The sequence below is a fragment of the Euleptes europaea genome, chromosome 6 (assembly GCF_029931775.1).
Source record: "Euleptes europaea isolate rEulEur1 chromosome 6, rEulEur1.hap1, whole genome shotgun sequence".
NCBI classification, from domain to species: Eukaryota; Metazoa; Chordata; class Lepidosauria; order Squamata; family Sphaerodactylidae; genus Euleptes; species Euleptes europaea.
Window position 1 is genome coordinate 9647511 of NC_079317.1, and position 25111 is coordinate 9672621.

General features: G+C 46.8%; 1 protein-coding gene across 3 annotated transcripts; it reads left to right on the plus strand.

The window, feature by feature from the left end:
• The first annotated feature begins 1281 nt into the window (after positions 1-1281).
• PCNX4 (pecanex 4) lies at positions 1282-24714 on the plus strand. 3 transcript variants are annotated; one of them, XM_056851713.1, is made up of 12 exons: positions 1282-1973; positions 3062-3241; positions 5990-6504; positions 8628-8728; positions 10993-11115; positions 11778-12141; positions 16525-16628; positions 17364-17843; positions 17934-17967; positions 18037-18583; positions 22115-22301; positions 24463-24714. In XM_056851713.1, the coding sequence occupies exons 1-12, from the start codon at positions 1282-1284 to the stop codon at positions 24712-24714; spliced, it is 3579 nt and encodes a 1192-aa protein (XP_056707691.1). The 3 variants fall into 3 exon arrangements, with proteins under 3 accessions (XP_056707691.1, XP_056707690.1, XP_056707692.1); XM_056851712.1 differs by lacking the exon at positions 17934-17967 and having other exon boundaries at positions 17364-17876; positions 18051-18583; XM_056851714.1 differs by lacking the exon at positions 17934-17967 and having other exon boundaries at positions 17364-17856.
• Positions 24715-25111: the final 397 nt, after the last annotated feature.

The following is a 25111-nucleotide window of genomic DNA, read 5'->3' on the forward strand; positions in this document are numbered from 1 at the left end:
AGCCATCTTGTCCATCTTATCCTTTTCTTTAAAAAAAAAGTTAATTGTATTTTGTGCTGTTGGGCCGTTAAACGGTGATTCTGAGCAGAATATGACCCCTGCAAGTTGTCTCACCTTTGGCATTTAATCAGGTGTGTTGTCTAATTATGGCCAGCACGAAATTTGCCTTTTTCACAGCAGATGCACACTGGATTGACATCTTCATCAAGCTATCCACTACCACCCCAAGATCCCTCTCTTGGTCTGTCGCTGCCATCAGAGTATATGTGAAGTTGGGATTTTTTTACCCTAATATGCATCACTTTACACTTGCTCTCACTGAATCTCATTTGCCATTTTATTGCCCATTCCTCCAGTTTAGAGAGATCCCTTTGGAGCTTTTCACAATCTGTTTTTGTCCTCTTATCCCATGACTATGAACATTGCTTAGCAGTCTTTGGTGGGGACTTTGTCAGAAGCCTTTTGGAAATCCAGATACACAATGTTCACGGGCTCATTTCTGTCTACATGCTTATTGATATTTTCAAAACAATCTCTAAAAGGTTAGTGAGACAGGACCTACCTTTGTAGAAGCCATGTTGGTTTTTGCTCAGCAGGGCTTGCCTTTCAGTATGCTTGCTCCAAGGAAGGAGCTGAGAACAGAGCTGAGAAAAGAGCAAGAGTCCAGTAGCACCTTAAAGACTAACATTTCTGGTAGGGTATGAGCTTTCATGAGCCACAGCTCACTTCTTCAGATACCCTGCCAGAAATGTTGTTAGTCTTTAAGGTGCTACTGGACTCTTGCTCATTTCTACTGCTATTGCTACCCATCATGATCTGTCTCTATAGCTGAGAAAGTAAAACTTGTACATGTTTTGCAAATTTGTAAACTAAAGCAAATAGTCAGTCCTGTGTTTGCCCAATCAACACTACTAGCAGACAAGAGTTTGTGATAGCAGATTAAGAATTTGTTTGCTTTATTTAAAACATTTCTATCCTGAGTTGTCTCCTCAGACTCATAGGAGGACGGCTGCATATGCCTAAAATTATTTGTAGGATGACTTTATGGCACTTAGCTTTAACTGGTGTTTATCGAGGAGTCATCTGCACAGTCCCATGTGGGAATTGTGCAGTCCCTGAAGATGAACTGAAGCTTAGAATGGCGTACAGCTTCATACTGTTTAGGCAACACTGTTTAATCAACAATGTTCAAAATAGGGTGCTACTGTAATGTCCCTCCTCCACTTCTCTCGCTTTCGTTACAGAGAGGATGAGATCCACCCGGAATGCGGGCAGATGAGAATGGGCCCCGACGTGCCTTTGCTGGATTACCACAAACGAGACTTCCTCTTGAGGCGGCTCGCGCAGACTGTTTTGGGCGGCCCTCGATTGAAGTTGGGGCAGAGCGCACCTCCTTACGTCTACGTCAACCAGGTCATTCTGTTCCTGATGCCATGGGTGCTGGGGGGAGTGGGCACTCTTCTGTATCAGTTCGTCGTCCTGCAAGACTACTGGGCCGCCGCGCTTTCTGGGGCGCTCATGCTAGCTGCCGCCGCTGTCTTCCAGGCGACGGCTTTAGGCGTGAGACAGAGGAGGGCGTCAGCGCAAAGAGTACCGATGCACAATAACCTGATGGATGAAGACGTGTGGGAGTTTTCCAGCTGTGCGGGTTCAGAAACGGTGAAGTTCCTTATTCCCGGCAAGAAATATGTCGCCAACGCCGTCGGTCACTCGATTCTCGCCGGGGGGCTGTGTGGCTTGGGGACTTGGTACTTGCTACCAAACAGGCTCACTTTGCTGTATGGCGGTGATGTTGGTGCTTCCATTACGGTCTTTGTGTTTGGATGGCTGACCCTTTGCGTAGGGGAATACTCCTTGATCATCTGCACTCCTGCGGAGACGGCTGCTTTCCGAGTACTGGACCCTTACGAAATTACGGCTCTGATGAGACCTTTCTACATTTTGGTCTTTGTTGCGGTGGATCTCGCTGACAGGTAAAATGGTTACGTGTCTTTCCCCCCCTTTTTGGCTTCAGTTCACAACTGACTTAGGCAGGCTCTGTAGGGTTTTCAAGGAAAGAGACTTTCAGAGATGGTTTTCCTTTGCCAGCCTTATAGATATCTATATGAGTATTTTACATAACAGCACTTCTAGTGATACTTATATTTCTTTTTAAAATTGTTCTCATTATAAGTATACTATTGGCTGTTTTATATATACCATGCAAACACATTCTGCTACAATTTTACATATCTCAGTAAGTCGAATGGGCCATAAACAACTATCTGTCATGATATTGCATATCTCAATCAGTCAGGTGAATTATAAATATCCATAAACTGAGCGTTTTAACATTTGATTAGTGAGTGAAACAAGCTGAGAATAAGTAATAATAGGACACAGTAAAACGATTGTATAATAATTCCCATTCTTCTCACCTCAGCCGTCATTATGATAATTCCTGCAGTTGTATTTCATTAAGAAAATCAGACAATAATGCAATGTAACTTAGTATAGAAGTGAATTATTAGAATTATTAGAAGTGCTAAGTAATAAGTTCTATATATAGATCTCATACTCACTATATATAGATGTCAAACTCACATGCTGGAGAGCCAGTATGGTGTAGTGGTTAAGAGGGGTAGACTCTAATCTGGAGAACCAGGTTTGATTCTCCATTCCTCCACATGAGCGGCAGACTGTAATCTGGTGAGCCGGGTTGGTTTCCTCACTCCTCCACATGAAGCCCGCTGGGGGGACCTTGGGCTAGTCACAGTTCTCTTAGAGCTCTCTCGGCCCCACCTACCTCACAAGGTGTCTGCTGCGGGAAAGGGAAGAGGATTGTAGGCCAGTTTGATTCTCCTTAAAAGGTAGAGAAAGTCGGCATATAAAAATCAACTCTTCTTCTTATCTGTATGTTGTAATATTAATAAATTTCTTTTTAACTAATTTTTTTTTATAAAGAAAATTGGAATTATTCCTGAAGGGACTGTAAAGCTGCACAATGGGGCAAAGAGGTGTTTAAATATAGCGAATCCTTCCTTCAGTCATAGAAATGATACCTATGTCCATTTCCATCCAGGTTTACGGCTGGCCTACCCGAGTTAAAGCTGGCAAACCAGATTTTGCACATTGTGTTTTTGGTTTTGCCTCTCCTATGGACACTGGGGGTTCTGCCACCTCTGGACGCGTTTTTTCTCTGGGGAATGGAGCAGATGTTGGAGATTGGTCTCGGAGGTTCACCCATGTCCAGTGACATAAGGTAACTTCTTATAGCTTGTGGGGCTGGGAGAGGGGGGTTACCCAGGTTTTAGCCTTTGAACTATACGCAGGCCTGCCTGGTTTCATGGTTTTGTTTCGCTCTGTGTTTTGGAGCCCTCCAGATGGTTGGCAAAACTTCATAAAAACCTAACAAGAGCCCTGCTGGATCAGACCAGTGGCCCATCTAGTCCAGCATCCTGTCTCACACAGTAGCCAACCAGTTCCTCTGGAGGGCCAACAACAGGGCATAGAGGCCGAGGCCTTCATTAGAACATAAGCGCCCTCCTGGGTCAGACCAGAGGTCCATCTAGTCCAGCATCCCATCTCACTCAGTGGCCAACCAGTTCCTCTGGAGGGCCAACAGCAGGGTATAGAGGCTGAGGCCTTCATGAAAACCTCAGAAGACCAGTGGTCCATCTAGGCCAGCATCCTGTCTCACACAGTAGCCAACCAGTTCATCTGGAGGGCCAACAACACGGCATAGAGGCCAAGGCCTTCCCCTGATGGTGCTTCCTGGCTATGGTAATCAAAGGTTTACTGCGTCTGAAAATGGAGTTTCCATTTAGTCACCATGGCTACTAGCCGCTCATGTACATGTCCTTCATGAATCTGTCCAATCCACTTTTAAAGCTGCCTGTGCATGTGGCCGTGACTACATCCTCTGGCAGCAAACTCCACATTTTAATCACTTGCTCTGTACATTGCATTGGTCAGGCCACACCTGGAGTACCGTGTGTAGTTCTGGAGGCCTCGCTTCAAAAAGGATGTGGACAGAATGGAGCGGGTGCAGAGGAGAGCGACAAGGATGATCAGGGGCCTAGAGACCAAGCCCTATGAGGAAAGGCTGAGGGAGTTGGGAATGCTTAGTCTGGAGAAGAGGAGGCTGAGGGGGGACGTGATTGCTCTCTTGAAGTATTTGAAGGTCTGTCACTTAGGAGGGCAAGGAGCTGTTCCTGTTGGCAGCAGAGGATAGGACTCACAACAGTGGATTTAAATTGCGGCGGAAAGGTACCAGCTGGATATTAGGAAAAAATGTTTTTACAGTAAGAGTTGTACGACAGTGGAATCAGCTACCTCGGGAGGTGGTGAGCTCCCCCTCACTGGAGGTGTTTAAGCAGAGGCTGGACAAACACTTAAGGGATGCTGTAGGCTGATCCTGCATTGAGCAGGGGGTTGGACTAGATGGCCTGTATGGCCCCTTCCAGCTCTATGATTCTAAGTATTTACTTTTGTCTGTTCTGAATCTGCTGTCCATCCACTTCATGGGATGCCTATGAGTTCTAGTATTTTGGAAGAGGGAGAAGAAGTTCTGTCTGTCCACTCTCTATCCCATGCATAATTTTATATACCTCTATCAAATCCCTCCTTTGTCTTCTCTTTTCTAAACTGAGAAGTCCCAGCTCTTCAGCTTTTCCTCATAGGGAAGGTGCTCCAATCCCTTAATCATCTTGGATTCTTCTTCTGTGCTTTCTCCAGCTCGGCAATGTCCTTTTTGAGATACGGTGATCAGAACTTCACATGCTATTCCAAATGAGGCCACACCATCAATCAATACAGGGGCATTATACTATTGGCTGTTTTATTTTCAATTCCTTTCTTAATAATCTCCAGCATAGGGTTTGCCCTTTTCGCTGCTGCAGCACACGAGGTTGACGTTTTCATTGAGCTATCTGCTACGACCCTGAGGTCTCTTTCCCTCTTGGCCTCAGCAAGCTCAGACCCCATTAGCCTTTACTTGAAGATGGGATTTTTTAAATCAAATACTGATACTTGTGGCATCCCACTGCTTGCTTCCCTCCATTGCGAGGACTGTCCATTGATTGCTGCTCTTTTCTTCCTGTCTTCTGAAGAAGGGAGCTGTGGCTCATAAAAGCTCCTACCCTGTCAGGATTTTTTAAAAAGTTTTTATTTCATATCCCTAAAAATACAAACATAGAATACATAGCAATGCAACATAAACAACACAATACAAACATAGAGTCTAAAATATACAAAAACAAGCATTAACTGAGTGAGCCCAGGGATTTTGTTTCCTTTTTGTAATCCTCCCTAGATTATACTATTCTAGTTTGAAGATGTTAGGTGTGTTACTTTTTGTTCAGTCATTTACTCTTATGATATATATACTTTACACTTCCATAATAAACCTAACCTTATTGAATTCTTATCTTATTTTAACGTTCGTGCTAACTTGTTTGCAATCACTAATTTCTGTTGTTCACTTTATGGATTAAAAACTGGTTAAATGACAGTACAAAAGAGCAAGAGTCCAGTAGCACCTTAAAGACTAACAAAATTTCTGGCAGGGTTTTTTGTTTTGTTTTTTTGGACCCTGCCAGAAATTTTGTTAGCCTTTAAGGTGCTACTGGACTTTTTGCTCTTTTCTACTGTCACTTAATCAGTTCTTAATCCACAAGAGGACCTCCATAGAGTATAGGCCACTGAGACACCTTTGGAAGATCTTGGGCACAGTACCTGTCACAGCCTAAACCTCTGACGCTTAAGTTGTACCCCCAGAAGGCCATGATGCCACCATAATATATGGAGTAGGGAAACCATCTTGCCACAGCAGGGGAGGGCTTGTTGAAACTCCGCACAGAAAGAGTTGCTGACACTCTAGCTTGCTTGTTGTGGGAAGGAATGGGGTAAAATAGACCCATCCCTCCATCTGAGCTGCTTACAACTTATTTTTCTCCAAGCAATTCCCTTTTTTTCTTTTTGTCTCTCTCTCTCCCCCCACCCCTTTCAGGCTGCTAGGAATGGTTCTCCTTTCTGTGGGAACAGCCGTTGCGTCCTATTTCATCCCCAGCTCTGTCGGGGTCGTCATTTTCATGACTGGATTTGGATTTGCGCTGAGTCTGAACCTCAGTAAGATTGGGTTTGCCCTCAAGGATGTCACGGCCAGCTGTGTAGCTGTTAAGAAATTTAAGGACGTGACTGCTTGTTGTCGGACACAGTCTCGATGGAAGGAAATACTTTTTTATTTGACCGTCTTCACTTTGGCTCTCCTAGAAGCTGGCCTGTTGCACCATGAGCTCGGCGCTCAGGCATTCTCTAAAACCAGCCCCCAGGCGGTTGTGAGCTACGTCTTGATGGCCCTGCTCCTGGCCATGTGGGTTCTCCGAGAGATTCAGACAGTGTATGTGTTTGGAATCTTCCGGAACCCGTTTTGCCCAAAGGATGTCACCGTCGTGAACGGGCTTGTGGAGAAGCAAAAAGGGCTTTCAAGAGTCGGTGCTTTCAGAAGGATTTTAACAACTGTAGGTAAGACGGCCATCTGTGTTATGTGCCTGCTGGTGATTTGGAGCAAGCACTTAAAACCTGCACGTGTGGCATCTAAAACTTGTGTTGCAAACGCCATGGCACCTGACATGGACATTGAGACCTAGTTGTGCTGTGGGCAGCAATCCCATCGTATTCCACAGTTATTAAACGCCACAGTAATCTTAAGCTGGGATCCCCAGTGTGGTGCCCCTGGGCGCCAGGGTGCCTGCCAACAGCTTTCCTGGTGCCCGCCAAGTGCTTTTAGAAAGTGAGCGGGGATAGGTGGGGCTTTTTCCCAGCAGGGCTTCTGATTGGCTGCGCAGATGGAAAAGGTCGTTGGCCTCATGCTTAGCATCAGCAAGAAGGGAGGCAGGCTTTTCAATACTCTGGGGATGCAGATGTTTAAGGGAAGGGGCTATTCCCCCCCCCCCGCACAGTAGATGAGTCGCAGCTTCTTTTTTTGCCAAGAAAATATGTCAGTCCTCTTAGCTGGATACTGCATTTAGATTTTAGAATTTGCCCTTTAATGCAAAACCTAAGGCTTAAGGGTTGCGGAACAACAGACAAACGTGTACTATCAAAGCCGTTGATGGACAGAGGTTTTGTAGCTTGGTATTTAATCCATCATTATTTTTTATAAAGTTGGCCGCACTATTTTATAGGGTGGATTGTTTTTAAATCAAGGCAATTTGAAATCTGCAATAGAGATTGTGATTTAAATACCCCCTCCCCCCAAAAAAGAAGACCTATTGATATAGCTGCCCATGTCATAATTCATTCAGTTACTGAGCAGGTGCATACTGATTCTTAAAGCAAGCAAAACGTTGGTGTGTAACTAAAGAGAGAAGCAGTATTGTGTACTGGGCAGAGTATCAGACCTGGTTTTCAATCCTCATTCTTCCATGAAGCTTCCAGTATGTGACTTGGAGTCTTTAGATTTTGTTAACCTCCTTCATAGGGTTACTATGAGTTGGCAGAAACCATATGTTCAGTTCTTTCCTTGGAGGAAAGAGAATAAAATTGTAAGAAATGCATAAATCCTTTAAGCTGCAAGGTAGCATAAACTAAACCCCTGGTTGTGCAGTGTTTTGTGCTGTACTGTTACATCTGCTATGCAAGCCAGTTGAGAAATAATGGATTTTTGTTGGGCTCTTGTGTTCATGAGTTGGACAATAATGCCAGAATCTCACTTTACCCCCCCCCAATCCAGATGGGTTTACTTTCTAACTATAGTTACTGATTCTTTCAAACAGCAGCCCTTCATCACCTATGTAATATCTCTTTACAACTTACATGTTCACATACACACACTCCCTTTCTTGGAATAAGAGCATACAATACTCCAGTGAGTTTCCATCTAAACATTAGAAAGAACTTTCTGACAGTTAGAGCAGTTCCTCAGTGGAACAGGCTTCCTCGGGAGGTGGTGAGCTCCCCTGGAGTTTTTTTTTAGCAGAGGCTAGATGGCCATCTGTCAGCAATGCTGATTCTATGACCTTAGGCAGATCATGAAAGGGGGGGCATCTTGGGCATCTTCTGGGCATGTAGGGGTCACTGGGTGTGTGTGTGGGAGGTGGTTGTGGATTTTCTGCATTGTGCAGGGGGTTGGACTAGATGACCCTGGTGGTCCCTTCCAACTCTATGATTCTGTTTGGGTGAATGAAATGTCCCCTGCGTTGCAAAACATAAATTGCTGTGTCCCCTCTCTTCCCGCCCCTGAATCCCAATCAGACAACAGAATGTTGTAGTTTATGATAAGAGGGTCTCTGAAGCTTGACCCTGTTATCAAATTAGTCGTAGGACTAAAGCTTGCATATATACTTGTTGAACTTCTTTGTGTAAGGGCAGGAAGGGATGAGTCGGTGCTTGGCTGTTGTGGCCCTTTCTTACATGCCCAGGGTAGTGCCTATTGCCACTGTAGGGTCAGGACGAAATTTTCCTCCAGACCTGATTGGGCATAGTGCAGGGGTCACTGGAGGAGCGGGGCTGGGGGAAGGTAATTGTAAATTTCCTGTGTTTTGCAGGGGGTTGGACTAGATGACCCTTGAGGTCCCTTCCAGCTCTAAGCTTTGTTTCTATGAGAAAAACGTTTCAATCTCTCTACTTTCCCTTTTCAATTTCAGTGTCACCATTTGCTATGATAGCGTTTCTTTCCCTGGACAATTCTCTGCATCACATCCCGTCTGTGTCTGTTTCCATTGGATTCACAAGAAGCTTTAGAATGGTAATTTTCAAGTATTGTGCAAAAGCGTATATCCAGTATACTAAAGGATGACTTTAACCCAGGAGTTGTGGCTTGTAAAGACCCCATGGGCTTAAATCCTGGTGCCAGAGGATACACCTTTGGTTGAGATATGGAAGAGTTACTGTCTACTGTTTGGAGGCCGTAGACAAATCGCTGTCCTCAGCCTTGGCCCCATAAGTAGTATGCTAATCTCTTACTAGGCTTGCAGTATGGAATACAGAAATTATGTATCTGAAGTATTTAACCACTTGGGAGTGCTATATCATTTTTGACTGTTAATATGGTTCCCAATACCAGGCAAGACGTACCACTAATATGACGCGTCGTCTGTATATGTTCTGTGTTTCTGCAATATTGCCTTGCATGTGTGGAATTTTTTGGTGTTTGGTCCAGAACTGTGCCTGCAAAAAACCTAACTTCTTCATTTCTCTCCACCCACACATGTCCATTATCCTGTTTGCTGTGCTTTTATGGCCATGAGGATGCCCTGATTCTTACTTGGAAATCAGGGAGGGGTTGAGGAGAAAGTCCCATTAGTTGCTATGGGGAGGGTGTTATGGTCTTATACAAATGAAAGGGTGAAACTCATTAAATATAGTTGGAAACTGCGGCAATTAGATCGTTGAAGCTTTAAGTTCCCGTCGGGAACTTGACAAGGACCATTGTACATTGTTTTGCGAAGAACTGAGAGTGAAGCGAATACAGTAAGCTCCCTCTGATTCTAGGCGCTCAGCCAATACGACCTTCACTAAAGTAAACAAAAGATTAGAATGTCTCTTTAACGTTGATATCAGTGGGGGTAATAGAGATTCATTCAGCATCGTTTCTCACATCCTTTGTGTGAATAAAAGTATTCCTCACCATATTATATTTAGCCATTTATCGTTATCTAGCTTGACACTGAAGATCTGATTATGAATGTATATCTATCAGCTGATTATATAACGTTGCAAATATAGCCTTCTGAGAGTGATAATGGGAAATTTTGTCTGATTTGTATTTTTTAATATCTGAGAATATTTCAAATCCTTGGGAAGATTTGGTGTGAAGATTGTAATAAATAAACACAGATTAGGGTTCCCATGGGAAAAGAGTATATAAGGGGCTAGAAATTGTTCAGTAGTTGGGAGTTCTTTAGCAGACTATGCTGCTATGCTGTCTGTCTAACGAATTTTCCCCAGCATGGCCCATCCAGAGGTGTGTGAACTTTGTATTTTTACTGTAATTTTTACTGAACAGATCTGTCATATTCTGTAACATACGGTAATTAATCTATTTTGCTTATAGTCTGTTATATTTTGTAATATTTTGTTGAATGTTTCACACAATGTAACTTTTATATATTCTGAGGTTAGCAATAAAAAGAATCTGATTCAATTAGATTGTCTCATTACTTGGGGTAACTAATTCTAACAAGGAAACATACCTTTTAGTGAGGCATAAATCCTATAGATTTAGTCACTGATAACAGTAATTGAGTGTCTTCAAGGGGCTTTGGTGATTTGTTCTCCCCCTTCCATTATAATGGATGGTTATCCTGTCCCAAAATCCATCATACTCTTCCATTCACTCCTTTTCTCTCCATGCACTGTCAAGTTGCAAACACCTTACAAAGACCCCAGCAAGGGGCTATTAAGGCAAGTGAGAAGCCGTGGTGGTTTGCCATTGCCTTCCTCTGCAGGGTCTTCCTTGGAGGTGTCCCTTCCAAGCAATGACCCTGCTTGTCTTCCAAGCTCTGACAAAATTGGACTGTATCATGCTGCCCTCATTCCCTTCTTTTCTCTAGCTTTCCTCTACACCTAGGTTAAAAAAATTCCAAATTCATGGAGAACCTGATTCTTGGGAGCAAAGTTACTCAGAAACTAGCTGATACCCTGTAGGTTAGCTCAGGGTTTCTTCCCCTGATTTAGAATTTGAAGTTCTTCGCAGAAACAACTTCTCATAGTTCTTCTTAAAAGGCATGAGGAGTACTGTGTTCAGAAGAAATCAGAAGGAGCAGGCAGGTCAGCAGCTCTGGACAGTTTCATACAAAGATGTCCGAGTGTGAATCTCGGCAGGACAAGACCAGAGCCACCTGGGAAGGGGGTTTGCTGGAGGGACTGAAATTCTGAAAGCCGTTTTACTCCAATTGCTATGGAAATCCACTGCAAAATATGTTATGTTTTTAACTTTTTAAAAATTAGTTAAGGTTACAGTGGTATTTTTTTTAAAAAACCTCCAGTTTAAACCAGTCTCTGTCCTAGGTATGGCAAAATACGGAGTGTGCCCTCTTGGATGTGGTGTTGGTGTCCGCAATACAGCTGCTGATGTTCAATACTGACCTTTGGTGGAACAGAAGCCTCAATACGGGAACCAGACTCTTACTGGTAAATCAATTTTTATTCACGTTATTTATATTTAGTGTTAGAAAAACTTGTGGTATTGACTTTTAAAGCCCTGTATGGCCAGTCATCTTCGGAGGCCCTGCTTTGATTGCACCCCACCATCTGAAGCTAGACGGGGGGCAACCCGAAGAACGGCCTTCTTGGTTATGGCACCAAAGCTTTGGAGATTAGTCTGTCTCTCTCTGTCGGTGTCTTCTGCCAGTGGGTGAAGACCTTTTTTTGGATTTGTTTGGCGTATCCCCAGTAACGGCTACTGGCCTCCTCCCTGGTTCAGGGGTTTTGTTTATGTGTTTTTATTGAATTATTTGATTGTTTTAAATGTTGTTTTTAATTGTTCAGAAGTTTTAACGTTTTTTTATGTATGCTGCCTTGGGGACCCTGATTAGGTGGAAAGGCAGCATAAAAATGTCTTAAATAAATAAATTAAATATACGCTCGATTCCCTTCTAATATTCATCGGAAAAGGTTTCAGCTGGCAAAATAGAGTAAATGCTCTTTCATTCTGCAACCCTAATCTTAATTAATTGTTCATTCAGTTGTCTTATGCTGTCTGATGGCACCGTTTTATATCCTGTAATCCTTGTGTCTCTGCAAGAAAAGCAGACTATAAATTTTCTAAAAAAACCTCTTCTTTCCTTAATTAGGTTGGGTTCATCCGGAACCGACTGTTTCAGTTTCTCTCAAAATTGCAGTTTGTGGTCACTGTCCTCTGGACATCGTGGACAGAGAAAAAACAGCGTCGGACTTCCTCTGCGACCCTGATAACGCTCAACATACTCTTCTTCCCTGTTCTCTTGACCCTCATCGCCCTCTCTGCGTTGCTGGCTTCCCCCGTGCTGCCCCTTTTCAGCCTCCCCATATTTCTGATCAGCTTTCCTAGGCCTGTCCGGAGTTGGCCAGGACGGGTGGGTGAGACGGCCTACATGTGTCATGACACCGTCTATTATCAGCAAATGGTTCCCAGTTTGGCTACGGCTTTGCAAGCTGCTTTCTCATCCGGGAGTCTGGGTAAGTACACTCTAAAAGCTTGTTGTCAGATGTAACAACAAACTGCCTCTTTTAGTGGCGTAACAGAAAAGAGCAAGAGTCCAGTAGCACCTTCAAGACAAACAACAATTTCAGGTAGGGTAGGAGCTTTCGCGAGTCACAGCTCACTGTGTCAGATACATTCTGTGAGGTGCTGACTCCGCCCCTTTCCCAGCAGCACCCTTCGTGGCAGGTGGGGCCCAGGCCGAGGGACCCTCCTTGGCCTCAGGCTATTCTGAGGGGGAGGCAGAGCTCTCCTTCAGAGGCGGCCACGGTTCCCAGTTCGCTCTAGATGCCCAACAACCCGTGGCTTCTCCTCCCAGACATCCACTCCCTCTGGCCTTAAATAGGGAGCTGTCTGGGTAAACCCCGCCCAGCCCTACCCCTGGGATCCGCTTCCCTGCAGGTAATGAAAGGGCATGGCGAGGGAACTTGCCGTAGCCCCATGCCAGCCTGTAACAGAGCGCTCCTGGTGCTCTTCCCTCACCCAGCATCACTCAACCTACTCTCAGATGGTCGGCAGTGGGCAGAGTTATGGCTGGGGGCAGGGACAGGCCTCATAGCTCTTCTGGGGCGGACAGTCCATCCTGTCACCCCAACGCCAGGCCTGCTCCCACGGCGGCTCCTGTGGAGGGAGGGAGGGCGCCCTTTTGCTTTGGGCCTTGCTCAGTGGGATGCGGCGTGGCTTCAGGCTCCACCAGTCAGGTTAGGGGAAGGCAGGGGCCGTGAGGGAGTTCCGGGATGCCGGGGCTACCAAGTGTCCCAGGTCACATTCAGATATCCGAAGAAGTGAGCTGTGACTCACAAAAGCTCTTGCCCTGCCAGAAATTGTGTTAGTCTAAGGCAGTGGTCAGAAAACCGCGGCTCGCGAGCCGCATGCGGCTCTTCGGCCCCTTGAGTGCGGCTCTCCCCCTAAGCGCCATACCTGCTGCTTCATCTCCCCTGGAGCCTGGGCTTCCGCGGTTCCTGCCGGCACTTCTCCCCAGGCTGGGGCTGGGGAGCGGGTCCACCTGCAGGAAAGGCTGGGGATCGAGGGCTGCGCCTAGGCCCAAGCCAGGGGGGGGGGCTGGGTGGTGCGTGCCCCGGCAGGCGCCAGCCCACCCCGGCGTGCATGGAGAGGCGCCTTGCCGGCCCCACAGCCCCACCGAGCAGGAGGTGGCGACGGCGCATGGGGGGGGGGAGGTGGCTGCCGGGGGGGCGGGCGAGGGTGGCCTCTTCCCCTGGCGGCGGCTGCGGCGGCTGCAGCACTCACCTGCGGCCCGGAGCGGTTGCTCTGCGGGGAAGAGAGGCGCTGTCCACAGCCAGCCTGCCCGCGAGGAGGCGGAGGAGGGCAGCTGGCCAGCTGGACCCCGTCCCCGGGGCAGCCTTAGACCCCCCCCCAGCAGAGAGGAGGAAGAGGCGGCGGCACATTGCGGAGGCGCATCAGCGCGGACTGCGCAGAAGGTCCCCAGGCGGGCAGCCGGCCGGCCCAGGGAAGGGACCCCCGGCGACCCCCGGATGATGCCCGGAGGAGGAGGAGGGGCGCGGCAGCGGCAGGTGGTCGCACAGGGCCGGCGCGGCGCCTCTTGATCCCCTCTCCGCCACCGGTGTTATTTATGTTGATGGGACTTAATAAAAGCGAGCTGACTGCTCCATAAATAACTGCAGGGTGGGGGAAATGATGGGGAAAGCAAGCTGATTTCCTGCCCCCTCTTTCTTCTCCCTTTATTTGTTTAGGTGGCTCTCAAAAGAAATCTCAATTGTTCTACTGTTGATATTTGGCTCTGTTGACTAATGAGTTTGCCGACCACTGGTCTAAGGTGCTTCTGGACTCTTGCTCTTTTTTGCTGCTACGGACAGACTAACACGGCTACCTGTCGTGATCTATCTCCATTAGTGATGTAAGGCAGTTTTATCTTTTTTAAAATAGACTACATTGCAGCTTGGTTGGGTGAGGATTCTACCAAAGGCCCGGACCATAGTTCAGCTCTCAGTGTTTTTATGTATTTTTAAAAACATTTATATCCTTCCTTTCCTCGTGGTTCAAGGCAGCTTGCAATAACAGTTAAAAACATTTTCAGTGTAAAACCAAAAAATAAAATAGCAAACCCCAAATCTCTCCCCTCCCTCCCCCTTAAAAGATGCCGGCCATTCAAGCCCCCTCAAAAGCCTGGGCAAACAGGCAGGACCTGGAGGAGGGGACTCCCCTCACCTCTTCACGGAGCCTGTTTCACAGAATTGGAGCCACAATGGAAAAGGCCCAGGCTCTGGTCGATGCCAGGCGGGCCACCCTAAATGGTGGGGTAGTCGACAGATGGCAGCCTGACAGCTTTAACTGGTGCACAGGGATATATGGAAGGAGATGGTCCTTCAAATATGTGGGTCCCAGATTGTGAGAGCCTTGAAAGGTCATAAGTGAACCATAAAGGTCCCTGCAACGTCTAGAAGCCTCCAGTTGACTGTAGGAGCGTAAGGAGTTCTGCAGCCTTGTTCAGCCAGGGTGAGGCTTCTGGGTACACAGAGGTGGATTCGCAGGCTCCCACATGACCTGTCCCATAGTCATTATCGCATGTGGGATGCGGCGGTCTTATTCTGGTGTTAACAGATGTCTGGAATAAGCCTGAAGAAATGAGCTGTGACTCACAAAAGCTCACACCCTGCCAGAAATTTTGTTAGCCTTTAAAGTGCTACTGGGCTCCTGCTCTTTTCTACTGCTAGTGACAGACTAACACGGCTACCCATCATGGAATAAGCCTGTAACTGTAAGAGGATACTAATTTTTTGCCAGGATGGCTTCCATACTTATGCCAATGTTGATGGGGGTAGGTGGACCTGAAGGGAAATTTGTTAGGAAGCTTAACGGCAGAGAAGAGAAATACAGGTGCGAAACTTCTTCTCTTCACTAATTTGAAAGTGCAGTTCTAGGGCAAGTATGCCTTGGGGATCCAGATGGGTTTTAAAAGTTAGTTTTCAGAAAAAAAAGAATTACCTACTCTTTAATGGGAGAAGCCTTGACTAAACGTGTCTTAGCATGCTTTAGGTCTTAAGATCAAGGTGTATTTTATCAGTTTTGGCAGCTAAGCACAATTAAGATTTTTTTTTTAAATAAAAAATGTTAGCAAGAGAATGTACTCCATTAGCTAGGGAAGGTAGAAAAGGCTGTTTTAATTTTTAACTAATATAATGGATGGTTTTCCTGGTTACGCCGTACATTATTCTGAAACTCTTAAGTTCAACCGTGCCAACTGAGATTATTTGGCTACTGCTGGAGATTTCATGATGAGTGATATGTAGCCAGCAAGCATACTACTGACAAACCTCATACCCCTCCAGTGCATCAGGAAAGAAAATGTTAACATTTGCTAGGCCTGTAAAATAATATGGAGGTTACGCTGTGCGCCCATCTTGCTGAAGCTGAGTGGTTTGGGTCTGCTCAGTGCCTGACCACCTCGACACCCAGCCCACCAGGAATTCCCTTAGAAACATGTACAGTTCAGTAATGGGCTTCTTGTATGCTTAAGAGCATAGTTGTTGGGAAGAGGATTTCAGCAGACGGCAGCTTTCCCTTATCCAGAATCCTAGGTAACTGGAGAAGCAGCATTAGCCAAAATTCTCCCTTCTTGGTAATTGCCCTGAATATGGCAACCTTACCCTGTGGCCATGATAGGCATAGGATTCCGTTAAACAATTTTGACGTCTTTCCAGTGTTGTTCCGAAATGGTGCTCTTACCATGAATAGGGCCTTGTTTTTGCTGGTAAAGGTAGTCCCCTGTGCAAGTACCGGGGCATTCCTGACCCTTGGGGTGACATCACATCCCAACCTTTACTAGGCAGACTATGTTTATGGGGTGATTTGCCAGTGCCTTCCCCAGTCATCTACACTTTACCCCCAGCAAGCTGGGTATTCATTTTACCGACCTCGGAAGGATGGAAGGCTGAGTCAACCTTGAGGCGGCTACGTGAAACCAACTTCCATTGGGATCGAACTCAGTTTGTGAGCAGAGCTTGGACTGCAGTACTGCAGCTTACCACTTTGTGCCACGGGGCTCTTTTGTTTTTGCTGAGAGGAATAAAAATCCAGCATTTGAAGTTCTAAGCAGAAAGTCTTTCCAGAAGCACATAATATTGTTGCTTTGGAGCAATTATGAAAACTGTATCACTACCCTTTCCCCAGCTGGAAACCTTCTTTGCACTAAGTACACACATGCATATACTAACCTTGTGCTTCTCATGTAAGCTGATTTCCTAATGCAATAGCTCCCCTGGTGCAGCTGGACTCCCCTAATTCTCGCCAAGCGGCATCAGGATTGTGTCCATAACATAAATGGTGGTTTTTGACGAAATGCTTACAGTGACCATTAATCCATTTTTTGTTCCTTTCCGAAGGCCTCTGCTTAGCTGGGTCTCACTACTTGTGCCGGTTTCAGGACAGACTGGTGTGGATCCTCGTGCTAGAGAGAGGCTTTGCTTACTGCTGTGTTAATATCAAGGTGACAATTGGTAACTCCTTTAATGTCAACCCAAAGTATGGCTCGTAGTCCTTAAAATCCCGTTGTTTTTTAGCTTGTGGGGAAATCCATATCAGACTCAGGCCACAAAGTCCTGCACTCTGACCCCCACTGTCTTCCGTTAAGCCGTCATTTGGCCAATTGGAATGTCACCGAAACCCAGAAACGGGTAAGGAGTCGGCATGCAACAGGGAAGCCTGCAACCTTGCGTGCTCTCAGAAATCCAAAACTGTGCCACACAGGATCACCTTATTTAAGTCATTCTGTTCTTCTGCTACAAGAACCAGCCCTTCACAAATAATGTTATTTCTTTAATAGCAAAACGTGGGCATTATGGCAAACGCTCAGTACCGGGGTCCCCAACATGGTGTCTGCCAGGTGCTTTTAGAAAGTGGGTGGGGCCAGGTGGGGCTTTTGCCAGCAAGGCTTCTGATTGGCCATTGGAGATTGGCTGTGCAGATTTTTTAAATGCCGCTTTGGCAGCGGCTGCCACCTCAGTACAAAAATCTTCACTGTGTGGCTCAAAGTAAGCTGCAGCAGACGTATTTTCTCTGGCTCCACCTCCTGCAGCAGCCATTTTATGTCAGCCATTTTTGGCCGCGCCCACCATCCCTCTAAACCCTGGTGTTAAGGATCAACTGAGCCAAGCCATCGTATTGATGTCTGTCCATACAAAATACTTGAATGCCATTGTCTGATCCATCGTTTGTTCCGCAGGGGCTGGAACTGGAGGAGACCTCTTGTCATAGCGCTGAAGTCCGTCGTGTTGACGAAATGTTTGAAGCGGCTTTTGAATACCAGGACCGCCCTCGGAGGCCTTCCCTCAACCATCACTTTGGGAATGTCTTGACACCGTGCACAGTTCTGCCTGTGAAACTCTATTCAGATGCCAGGAATGTCTTGTCTGGAATCATCGATCTGCTGGAGAACCGGCGGCAGATGAAAGACGACTTTGTCAAAGTCCTCTTATGGATGCTGGTCCACCACTGCTATAAGAAGTTAAGAAGGCCGCAGACATCTGGTGAAGCCCCCAAGCGAGAGTCTCCCCCATTTACACCACCTGAGGTTTTCAGCAAGACCAGAGAAAGGACAAGCGTCCGCTTGTCCAGGTCTGACAGTCTCAGTATGGAGTCAATGGACGACTGGTCGGACGACGGCCACCTTTTTGATCTCGAACCGGGCAGGAGAACCTCAGAAGCACAAACTCACTGTGGAGCAGATCAACGACTGGTTCACCATCGGCAAGGCTGTCTCGGGAGTGGAGTTTTTGGGGGGCGACCCCCGCAGGCCAAAGCAGCGGCCGCCCCCTCCCAAGGTGTAAGTGTGGGGCTGGAGGGGGACGTTTTAAGGTGGTTTCCGCGGTCTCAAGAATTTCCCCGCCGGCAAAGAGCCCGGACTGATCAGCAGTCTCTGCCAGGATCAGTAGAAATAGAAGGCGAGCCAGCAGGAGACAGTGCTGTGGGTAGATTTTACAAATCGGCGCTTCCTGCCTCGCCTGCTTTAGGCACTGGAAAGCAGCAGTGGCCGAGGCCGCCCCCTGGGCCAACCCCTGTCGCGTTCAGTAGCCGCTCTTCTGAGCTGTTGGCCGTTCCTGCACAATGGAGAACGGCGCCTTTCCCAGAAGCCAAGCTGAAGGAAATGAGGCAAACGTTCCCAGAGGACTGGTTCCGCTTCGTCCTTCGACAGCTGCGTTCCTCTCGCTCGAAAGACGACCGTCTCAGTTCGCTCGGCGACCTCACGGAAGATGATCCCGCTCTCCGTGAAGCGTACCTCCAGGCGGTCTTGCCCTGCTGGATCGCTACGTTTGGGGCGGATCACGGCCTTCCGTCTCCCGGCCAGATAGCGAGAATGTACAATGGAGACGTCCCCTGGTCGGCCTGCACGCATTGGCTGGCGGGGAAGCAGGAGCTGCTTCAGCTGGCGTTGAAAGCGTTCAGGTAAACGGCCTCAACGGAAACGGAGCGGCGGTTGAGGGCAGGGCTTCCGTTCGAAATTCCTGCCCGCAGCCAATCCGTGGAGGGGGGCGGGGCTTAGGGGGTTGCCATCGAATGGATTAAGTGCCGGTGTTCTAAATTCCTCTCCTTTTTTTTTTTTTTTGGCCTTTGCTTTATTTTCTTTAAAAAGTCAGCTGTGGTTTAGCTGTTGGGGGTAAGGGGAGGATTGCCAAGCCTGCAAGGCCATCTGGCAAAAATCTCACCAGAAGAAGAAGAGCTGGTTTTTTATACCCAGGTTTTCTCTACCTTTTAAGGAAGAAGAAGAAGAAGAGTTGGTTTTTAAATGCTGGCTTTCTCTACCACTTTAAGGGAGAATCAAACCGGCTTACAATCACCTTCCCTCCCCCTCCCCACCTACCTCACCCTGTGAGGTAGGTGGGGCTGAGAGAGCTGTGACTAGTGAAGTGCCCACCTAAATGGTATCTTACCTATGGCACTCTGGAATGCCCCTGTGTATATGAACAGAGGGCAAATACCCCAGAAAGCTTTGCTTTCCTCCATTTTCTCTGCCTGCTTGTTATTCAAGCAATGTCAGCATGAGCACATACACACACTAACCGCCTTCAAATGTTGCAAAGCTAGAAGACATTCGCTCCTCTCTGCTACAGAGCTGGCTTAATCCAGAATCATTTGTCTATTGTTTGCTAGGATCACGCTATAAAGAATGTATCAACTGAATATGGTCTGTACTGTTTTGTATAAAGCAACTGCTCTCAGAACGAGCAGCGTGATTTTCTCTGGTTGTTCTTGGGTAGAGAGAGGCCTTTCCTTCTCTCGAACCTTGGGCTGGTAGAGTCTTGATCCCAGCATGTACTGTTTAACTTGTACAATTGAATAGTAAAGCTGTTAAAAAGAATTCCTGATCTCCAGTCGCTGATCTCCAGTCGCTCCTGATCTTCTTATCAGAGTTATTTTAGATAGCGTTTTTCTAGGCTCAACATATTGGTGGCCCCTGTGTGGGAAGGGGACGGGAAGGTGATTGTAAGCCGGTTTGATTCTTCCTTAAGTGGTAGAGAAAGTTGTCATATAAAAAACAACTTTTCATCTTCTTCTGTTACATTATGAAAAAGCCAGAGTCAGAAACAATGAAAGGCCACTGCTGCTTTCTAAAATTTGTAGGTACTGTCAAGCATTTATGTGATTTTTATTTACGAAATTTCCACGTCTCCTTTCTGCTCGATGAGGGCCACCAAGGCATCTAACAAAATACTATAAAACACCCTAAAAACAATTAATTAAAAAACAATTAAAACCAAAACTAAAATATGTATTATACAGGGCAGAAAGGAGGGATCATTGAGGGAACCCCAGATGATACAAGTGTTCACCCGCTGGAGGAAGACAGCAGCAGTTCTGTTGACTACTGCTCCCTTCAGACAGATAGTCTATGAAACCACCTCCAAGAATTAAGAAACAAGTTGTTCTAGATCAGTGGTTCCCAAACCTTTTGGGCCACCGCCCCCTTAGTTCCACAAACTCAACTCCAGCGCCCCCTACCCTATACTATAAAAAGCATTATTCAAAATAGGGGTTTGCATAATGCATTAAATAAGATAAGAACAATAAAATTTCAAAACAGTAGCAATTAATTACACATCTATTCAAAATCAAATTACGTAAAACTTTTTAGTTGAAACTTATTCGACAAAACTAATGAACTTTATCCAGTGGTACCAACTCGTCAAAGCTGGGGCAGGGGCGTATTCTGATTGTTTCCACCAAATTTGCCAGCATGGTGCCATAGCTTCATCTATTGTAAATTAGTGAGCAACACAGTTGAAGGGGCCCACCTCTAGCACGCCCCTGCTGCCCCCTTGCCTCTCAGTGCCCCCCTAGGTAACCCCACCGCCCCCAGGGGGTGGTACTGCCCACTTTGGGAACCACTGGTCTAGATGGTGCCACTAGATTCCTGCTGTTGGTTTTGCTGCAAGAGATTAACCCAGGTCCTCCCGAGATGTTATAATTAGGTGTGCTCACTTCTGCAGCACGTATACTAAAAATAGGAATTATAATCGGGACAGGATATGGAAAGATTGGGCAACTTACTGTGTGGTGTTTATATCATGCACAGATCAGCCAGGGTAGGATGTTCAGCTTCGACACCGGAGTTTCGTGTCCTGGATGAAAAGTCAGAGCAGACATTAATTAACACTTGGCTAATGACACTATGTTGCACCTGATTAGTATTAATTATAATATTTAACAATTATATAACACTTCTGAGGGATCAAAGCACTTTGTGTGCATTAACTTTTCGTTAAAGAGAGCCAGTATGGTGTAGTGGTGAAGAGCGGTGGACTCTAATATGGAGGACTGAGTTGGTTTCCCCACTCCTCCACATGAAGCCTGCTGTGTGACCTTGGGCCAGTCACAGTTCTCTTAGAGCTCTCTCAGCCTCACCTACCTCACAGGGTATCTGTTGTGGGGAAGGGAAGGAGATTGTAAGCTGGTTTGATTCTCCTTAAAAAGTAGAGAAAGTTAGCATATAAAAACCAACTCTTCTTAATGCTTGCAACTGCCCTGTAGGGTAGATCACTCTTATTACAGGCAGGGGGGAACCAAGAGGAACATTTATAGCGAGGGGCTGAGATTCAAACTGGGAAGTTTCAGATTCACAGCTCAGTTTGTTGCGCCAGCAAAACAGTTACAGGGAAAGGTGAGCATTGGGGATCCAGTTCTGGCTATGCATGACTTCCTTTTGTGTAGCAGTTAGAGTGTCAGGCTAGGATTTGGGAGACCCAGGTTTGAATCCCTACTCTGCCATGAAAGAATCATAGAATCATAGAGTTGGAAGGGACTGCCAGGGTCATCTAGTCCAACCCCCTGCACAATACAGGAAATTCACAACTACCTCCCCCACCACACCTCCAGCGACCCCTACTCCATGCCAAGAAGATGGCCAAGATGCCCTCCCTCTCATGATCTGCCTAGTCACAGTAGGAAGAAGAAGAGCTGGTTTTTATATACCGACTTTCTCCGCCACTTAAGGAAGAATCAAACCAGCTTACAAATACCTTCCTTTTCCCTCCGCACAACAGACACCCTGTAAGGCAGGTGGGGCTGAGAGAGATTTGGAGAGAACTGTGACTAGCCCGAGGTCACCAGCTGGCTTCATGTGTAGGAGTGGGGAAACTAACCCGGTTCTCCAGATTAGGCCTCCGCCATTCATGTGGAGGGGTGGGGGATCAAACCCGGTTCTCCAGATCAGAGTCCACTGCTCTAAATCACTACTCTTAACCACCACACCATGCAGGCTCACGGGGTGACCTTGGGCCAGTCACACCTCCTCAGCCTAACCTACCTCACAGGTTTGTTGTGAAGGTATAAAGGAGGAGAGGAGAATGATGTAAACCCCTTTTGGTCCCCACCGGGGAGAAAAGCGGGGTAAACAAAGTAAGAAATAAAAGCTGTCCAAAATCATGCTGCAGGGCCTCTTCCCCCTTTTTTCTACATAGTTGTGTTCTGGTCTTTCAGATACACGGTGAAGCTGATGGTGGATAAAGCAAGCCTGGGTCCCTTTGAAAACTTCAAGGAGCTGCTGAGCTGTCTGGAAGGATATGAAAATGACTGGTTTATCGGGGTGGCATCTGAAAAGGAGTGGCAGCAGGCAGTTTTGCAAGAAAGGCCATTTCTGTTTTCCTTAGGGTTTGATTCTGATAAGGTAGGTGGAACAGGCGGCTAGCAGGAAATCAAAGCAGGTTTTTATTTGACTGCAAAACCTTAAAAAGCAAAAACAAATGAGGAACACGACAACGTGTTTTTGGAATAACCAAGAGGCGGGGGGGGGGGGGATGCGGTTCTGAGGCCCAAGTCAGCATGGCACGGGAGATGCTTTGCGAGATGAAATTGTGAGTGCTCAGTTAGAGAGCCAGTCTGCTCGGTTCAGCTGTACCTTCTTCACAGGGGAATGAGCTGTTTTCCAGCTGCAGGGCAAGTTTTGCCTTTTGCTTTTCAAAAGAGGCAGGAACGGCCTCCCCGTTTGCAAGCAGACATCCCCTTGCCACCTGGCACGCATCCAAGGGGGCTGTCATGAACACACGAAGCTGCCTTATACTGAAACAGACAATTGGTCTATTGAGGTCAGTATTGTCTACTCAGACCAGCAGCTGCTCTCCAGGGTCTCAGGCAGAGGTCTTTCCCATCACCTACCTGCCTAGTCTCTTGAACTGGAGATGCTGGGGATTGAACTTGGGACCTTCTGCATGCCAAGCAGCTGCTCTGCCACTGAGCCACAGCCCCTCCCTACACATGAAGCTTCCTTATACTGAATCAGACCCTTGGTCCATCAAAGTCAGTATTGTCTACTCAGAGCGGCAGCTGCTCTCCAGGGTCTCAGGCAGAGGTCTTTCCCATCACCTACCTGCCTAGTCCCTTTAACTGGAGATGCCAGGGATTGAACTTGGGACCTTCTGCATGCAAAGCAGATGCTCTACCACTGAGCCACAGCCCCACTGAGTGCCCCCCCAAGTGCCTGTCACATTTCTCTGCTCTCACTTGTTCAGCATTCTTTCCTTTCTTGAAAACTCTTGAAAACTTTTTTTTCAGTATTACCATAACACTCAAGCTGTCTCAGGCAGAGGAAAGAAAGGTGCCTTCTTGAGGGAGGGCCAGCCAATCACCGCTCTGCACCAAAAGGGGTGGGAGGAATGGATCTTCATGGCAGACTGATGGGTCAATCTATGATTCTTTAAATCTCAGTGCAATGGTGGTGGCAGCGACCCCGTGGGGTTGTTAAGGCAAGATACTAACAGAAGTAGTTTGCCATTACCTGCCTCTGGACTTCCTTGGTGGTTTCTCATCCAAGTACTAACGGGCTGACCCTGCTTAGCTTCCAGGACTGGCTAGCCTGGGCCATCCGGGTCAGAGCTAATGTAATGGGGGGGGGGGAGAAAAGGGAGGAGCCGATATAGAAACTGTAGGTGTAAGAGCAAGGATGACTTTGGTCGTTTATGCATGGGAGTTTTACCTGAGGTTCATTGCTCGCTGGACCCACACTTTCCTGTTGGGAATCTCTGCACCAGTAGTCTCCAAGCTCAAATCAGGTCCCTGCTCCTCTTAAATGCTGCTTTGTAATTGGCTTACTTTGTGAGCTTACTGTGAGAGAAAATTCCCCCCCAAACCCAGTTGCCACATAAAAAAGCATTTTAAGAACAACAACAAAACTGGAGCAATCTGAAAGGAAGGGGGCCTTTTGGAATGCCGCTTTTACGAGGAACTTCGATCGCACTATATTTCCCCCCTTTTAATATACAAATCCCATGCCTCTGTGACTGACATAATGCCTTTTTTACTAAGCGATAGGGACCCAAGGCTACATTGTCAGTGGCAAGATTTGTTTCAATCCTTATATCCCTCCAACACTAGATATATGCTGCTCAAGATCAATTGGTCAAGGAGCTTCTAAGGGATAAAAGGAAAAGGAAAGGAAGGGGGTGGGGAAGTCCAAGCCTCGGTTTTAAAAAGTTTTTCTTAGTCTGAGAAAGAGCTAGCAGGAAGTATTTGAATCCCTGCCTCTGGACATGCTGCTTTGTAATTGGCTGTGAGAGAAACCAAGCTTCTGTGTCCTGCGCTTTCCCTTATGCGTGGGGACTTCACCCGGGCTTTCTCTCACCTGGGAGAGGGAAGAATCAGCTTAACAGAGGAACGGGAAGGTCCGGGATTTGTGAGGGCTGGCAGCGAGGTCATCTCTAATGGAGGGAAAACTCATGCAGAACTCCAAGGAACAACCAAGACAGACCGGGGGTGAACGTGAGTGAAAGTACCCATGCATAAACCGACTTTTCACATGTGATTCTTTCTCTCTCTACGCACTTGTCTTTAAGGGCGTTTGCACCAGCCGCATGCTCACCCTTCAGGAATTCCCTGTGCCGGTTGGGAAGCTTGCTGGTGAAGCGGTCCGAGGCCAGTGGGCCAACCTGTCCTGGGAGATGCTCTATGCCACCAACGATGACGAGGAACGCTTCAGCATGCAGGCGCATCTCTTCCTCCTGAGGAACCTCACCATACAAGCTGCGGACCCTCCGCACGGCTCCCCTGTCTATTCCTCTGAACCTCTCGACGTGCCTTTGCTCTAGGACTCTGGTTTCTGCAGAACCACATGCAAAAGACTGCATGTCTGCCAAAAAGGCTGTCTCTGGAAAAGCAAGGAAACCTTACTTACAAAGAGGAGATGCCTCCGGAACAATACTTTTTCTTTTTGGGAAGGTTTGGGAGTCGTCTCTCGTTCAGTACCAGGAAGTCTGATCCCGGACCAGTCACAACTGGTGATTCAAAAAAAGGAAAAAATCTCGTGCTAAAGATAAGAGGATAGCAAAACCGTAGCACTGAGACTAAATGTTTACATGAATCCTTCTATAATTCAGTCTTGTCCACAATACAAAATTTGTAAATATTCAAATACTGACTCTTTAACGTGTAATTTACAGTCAATATTTAGATAATTTTCTCAACAAATTTTGTATTGTGGACAAG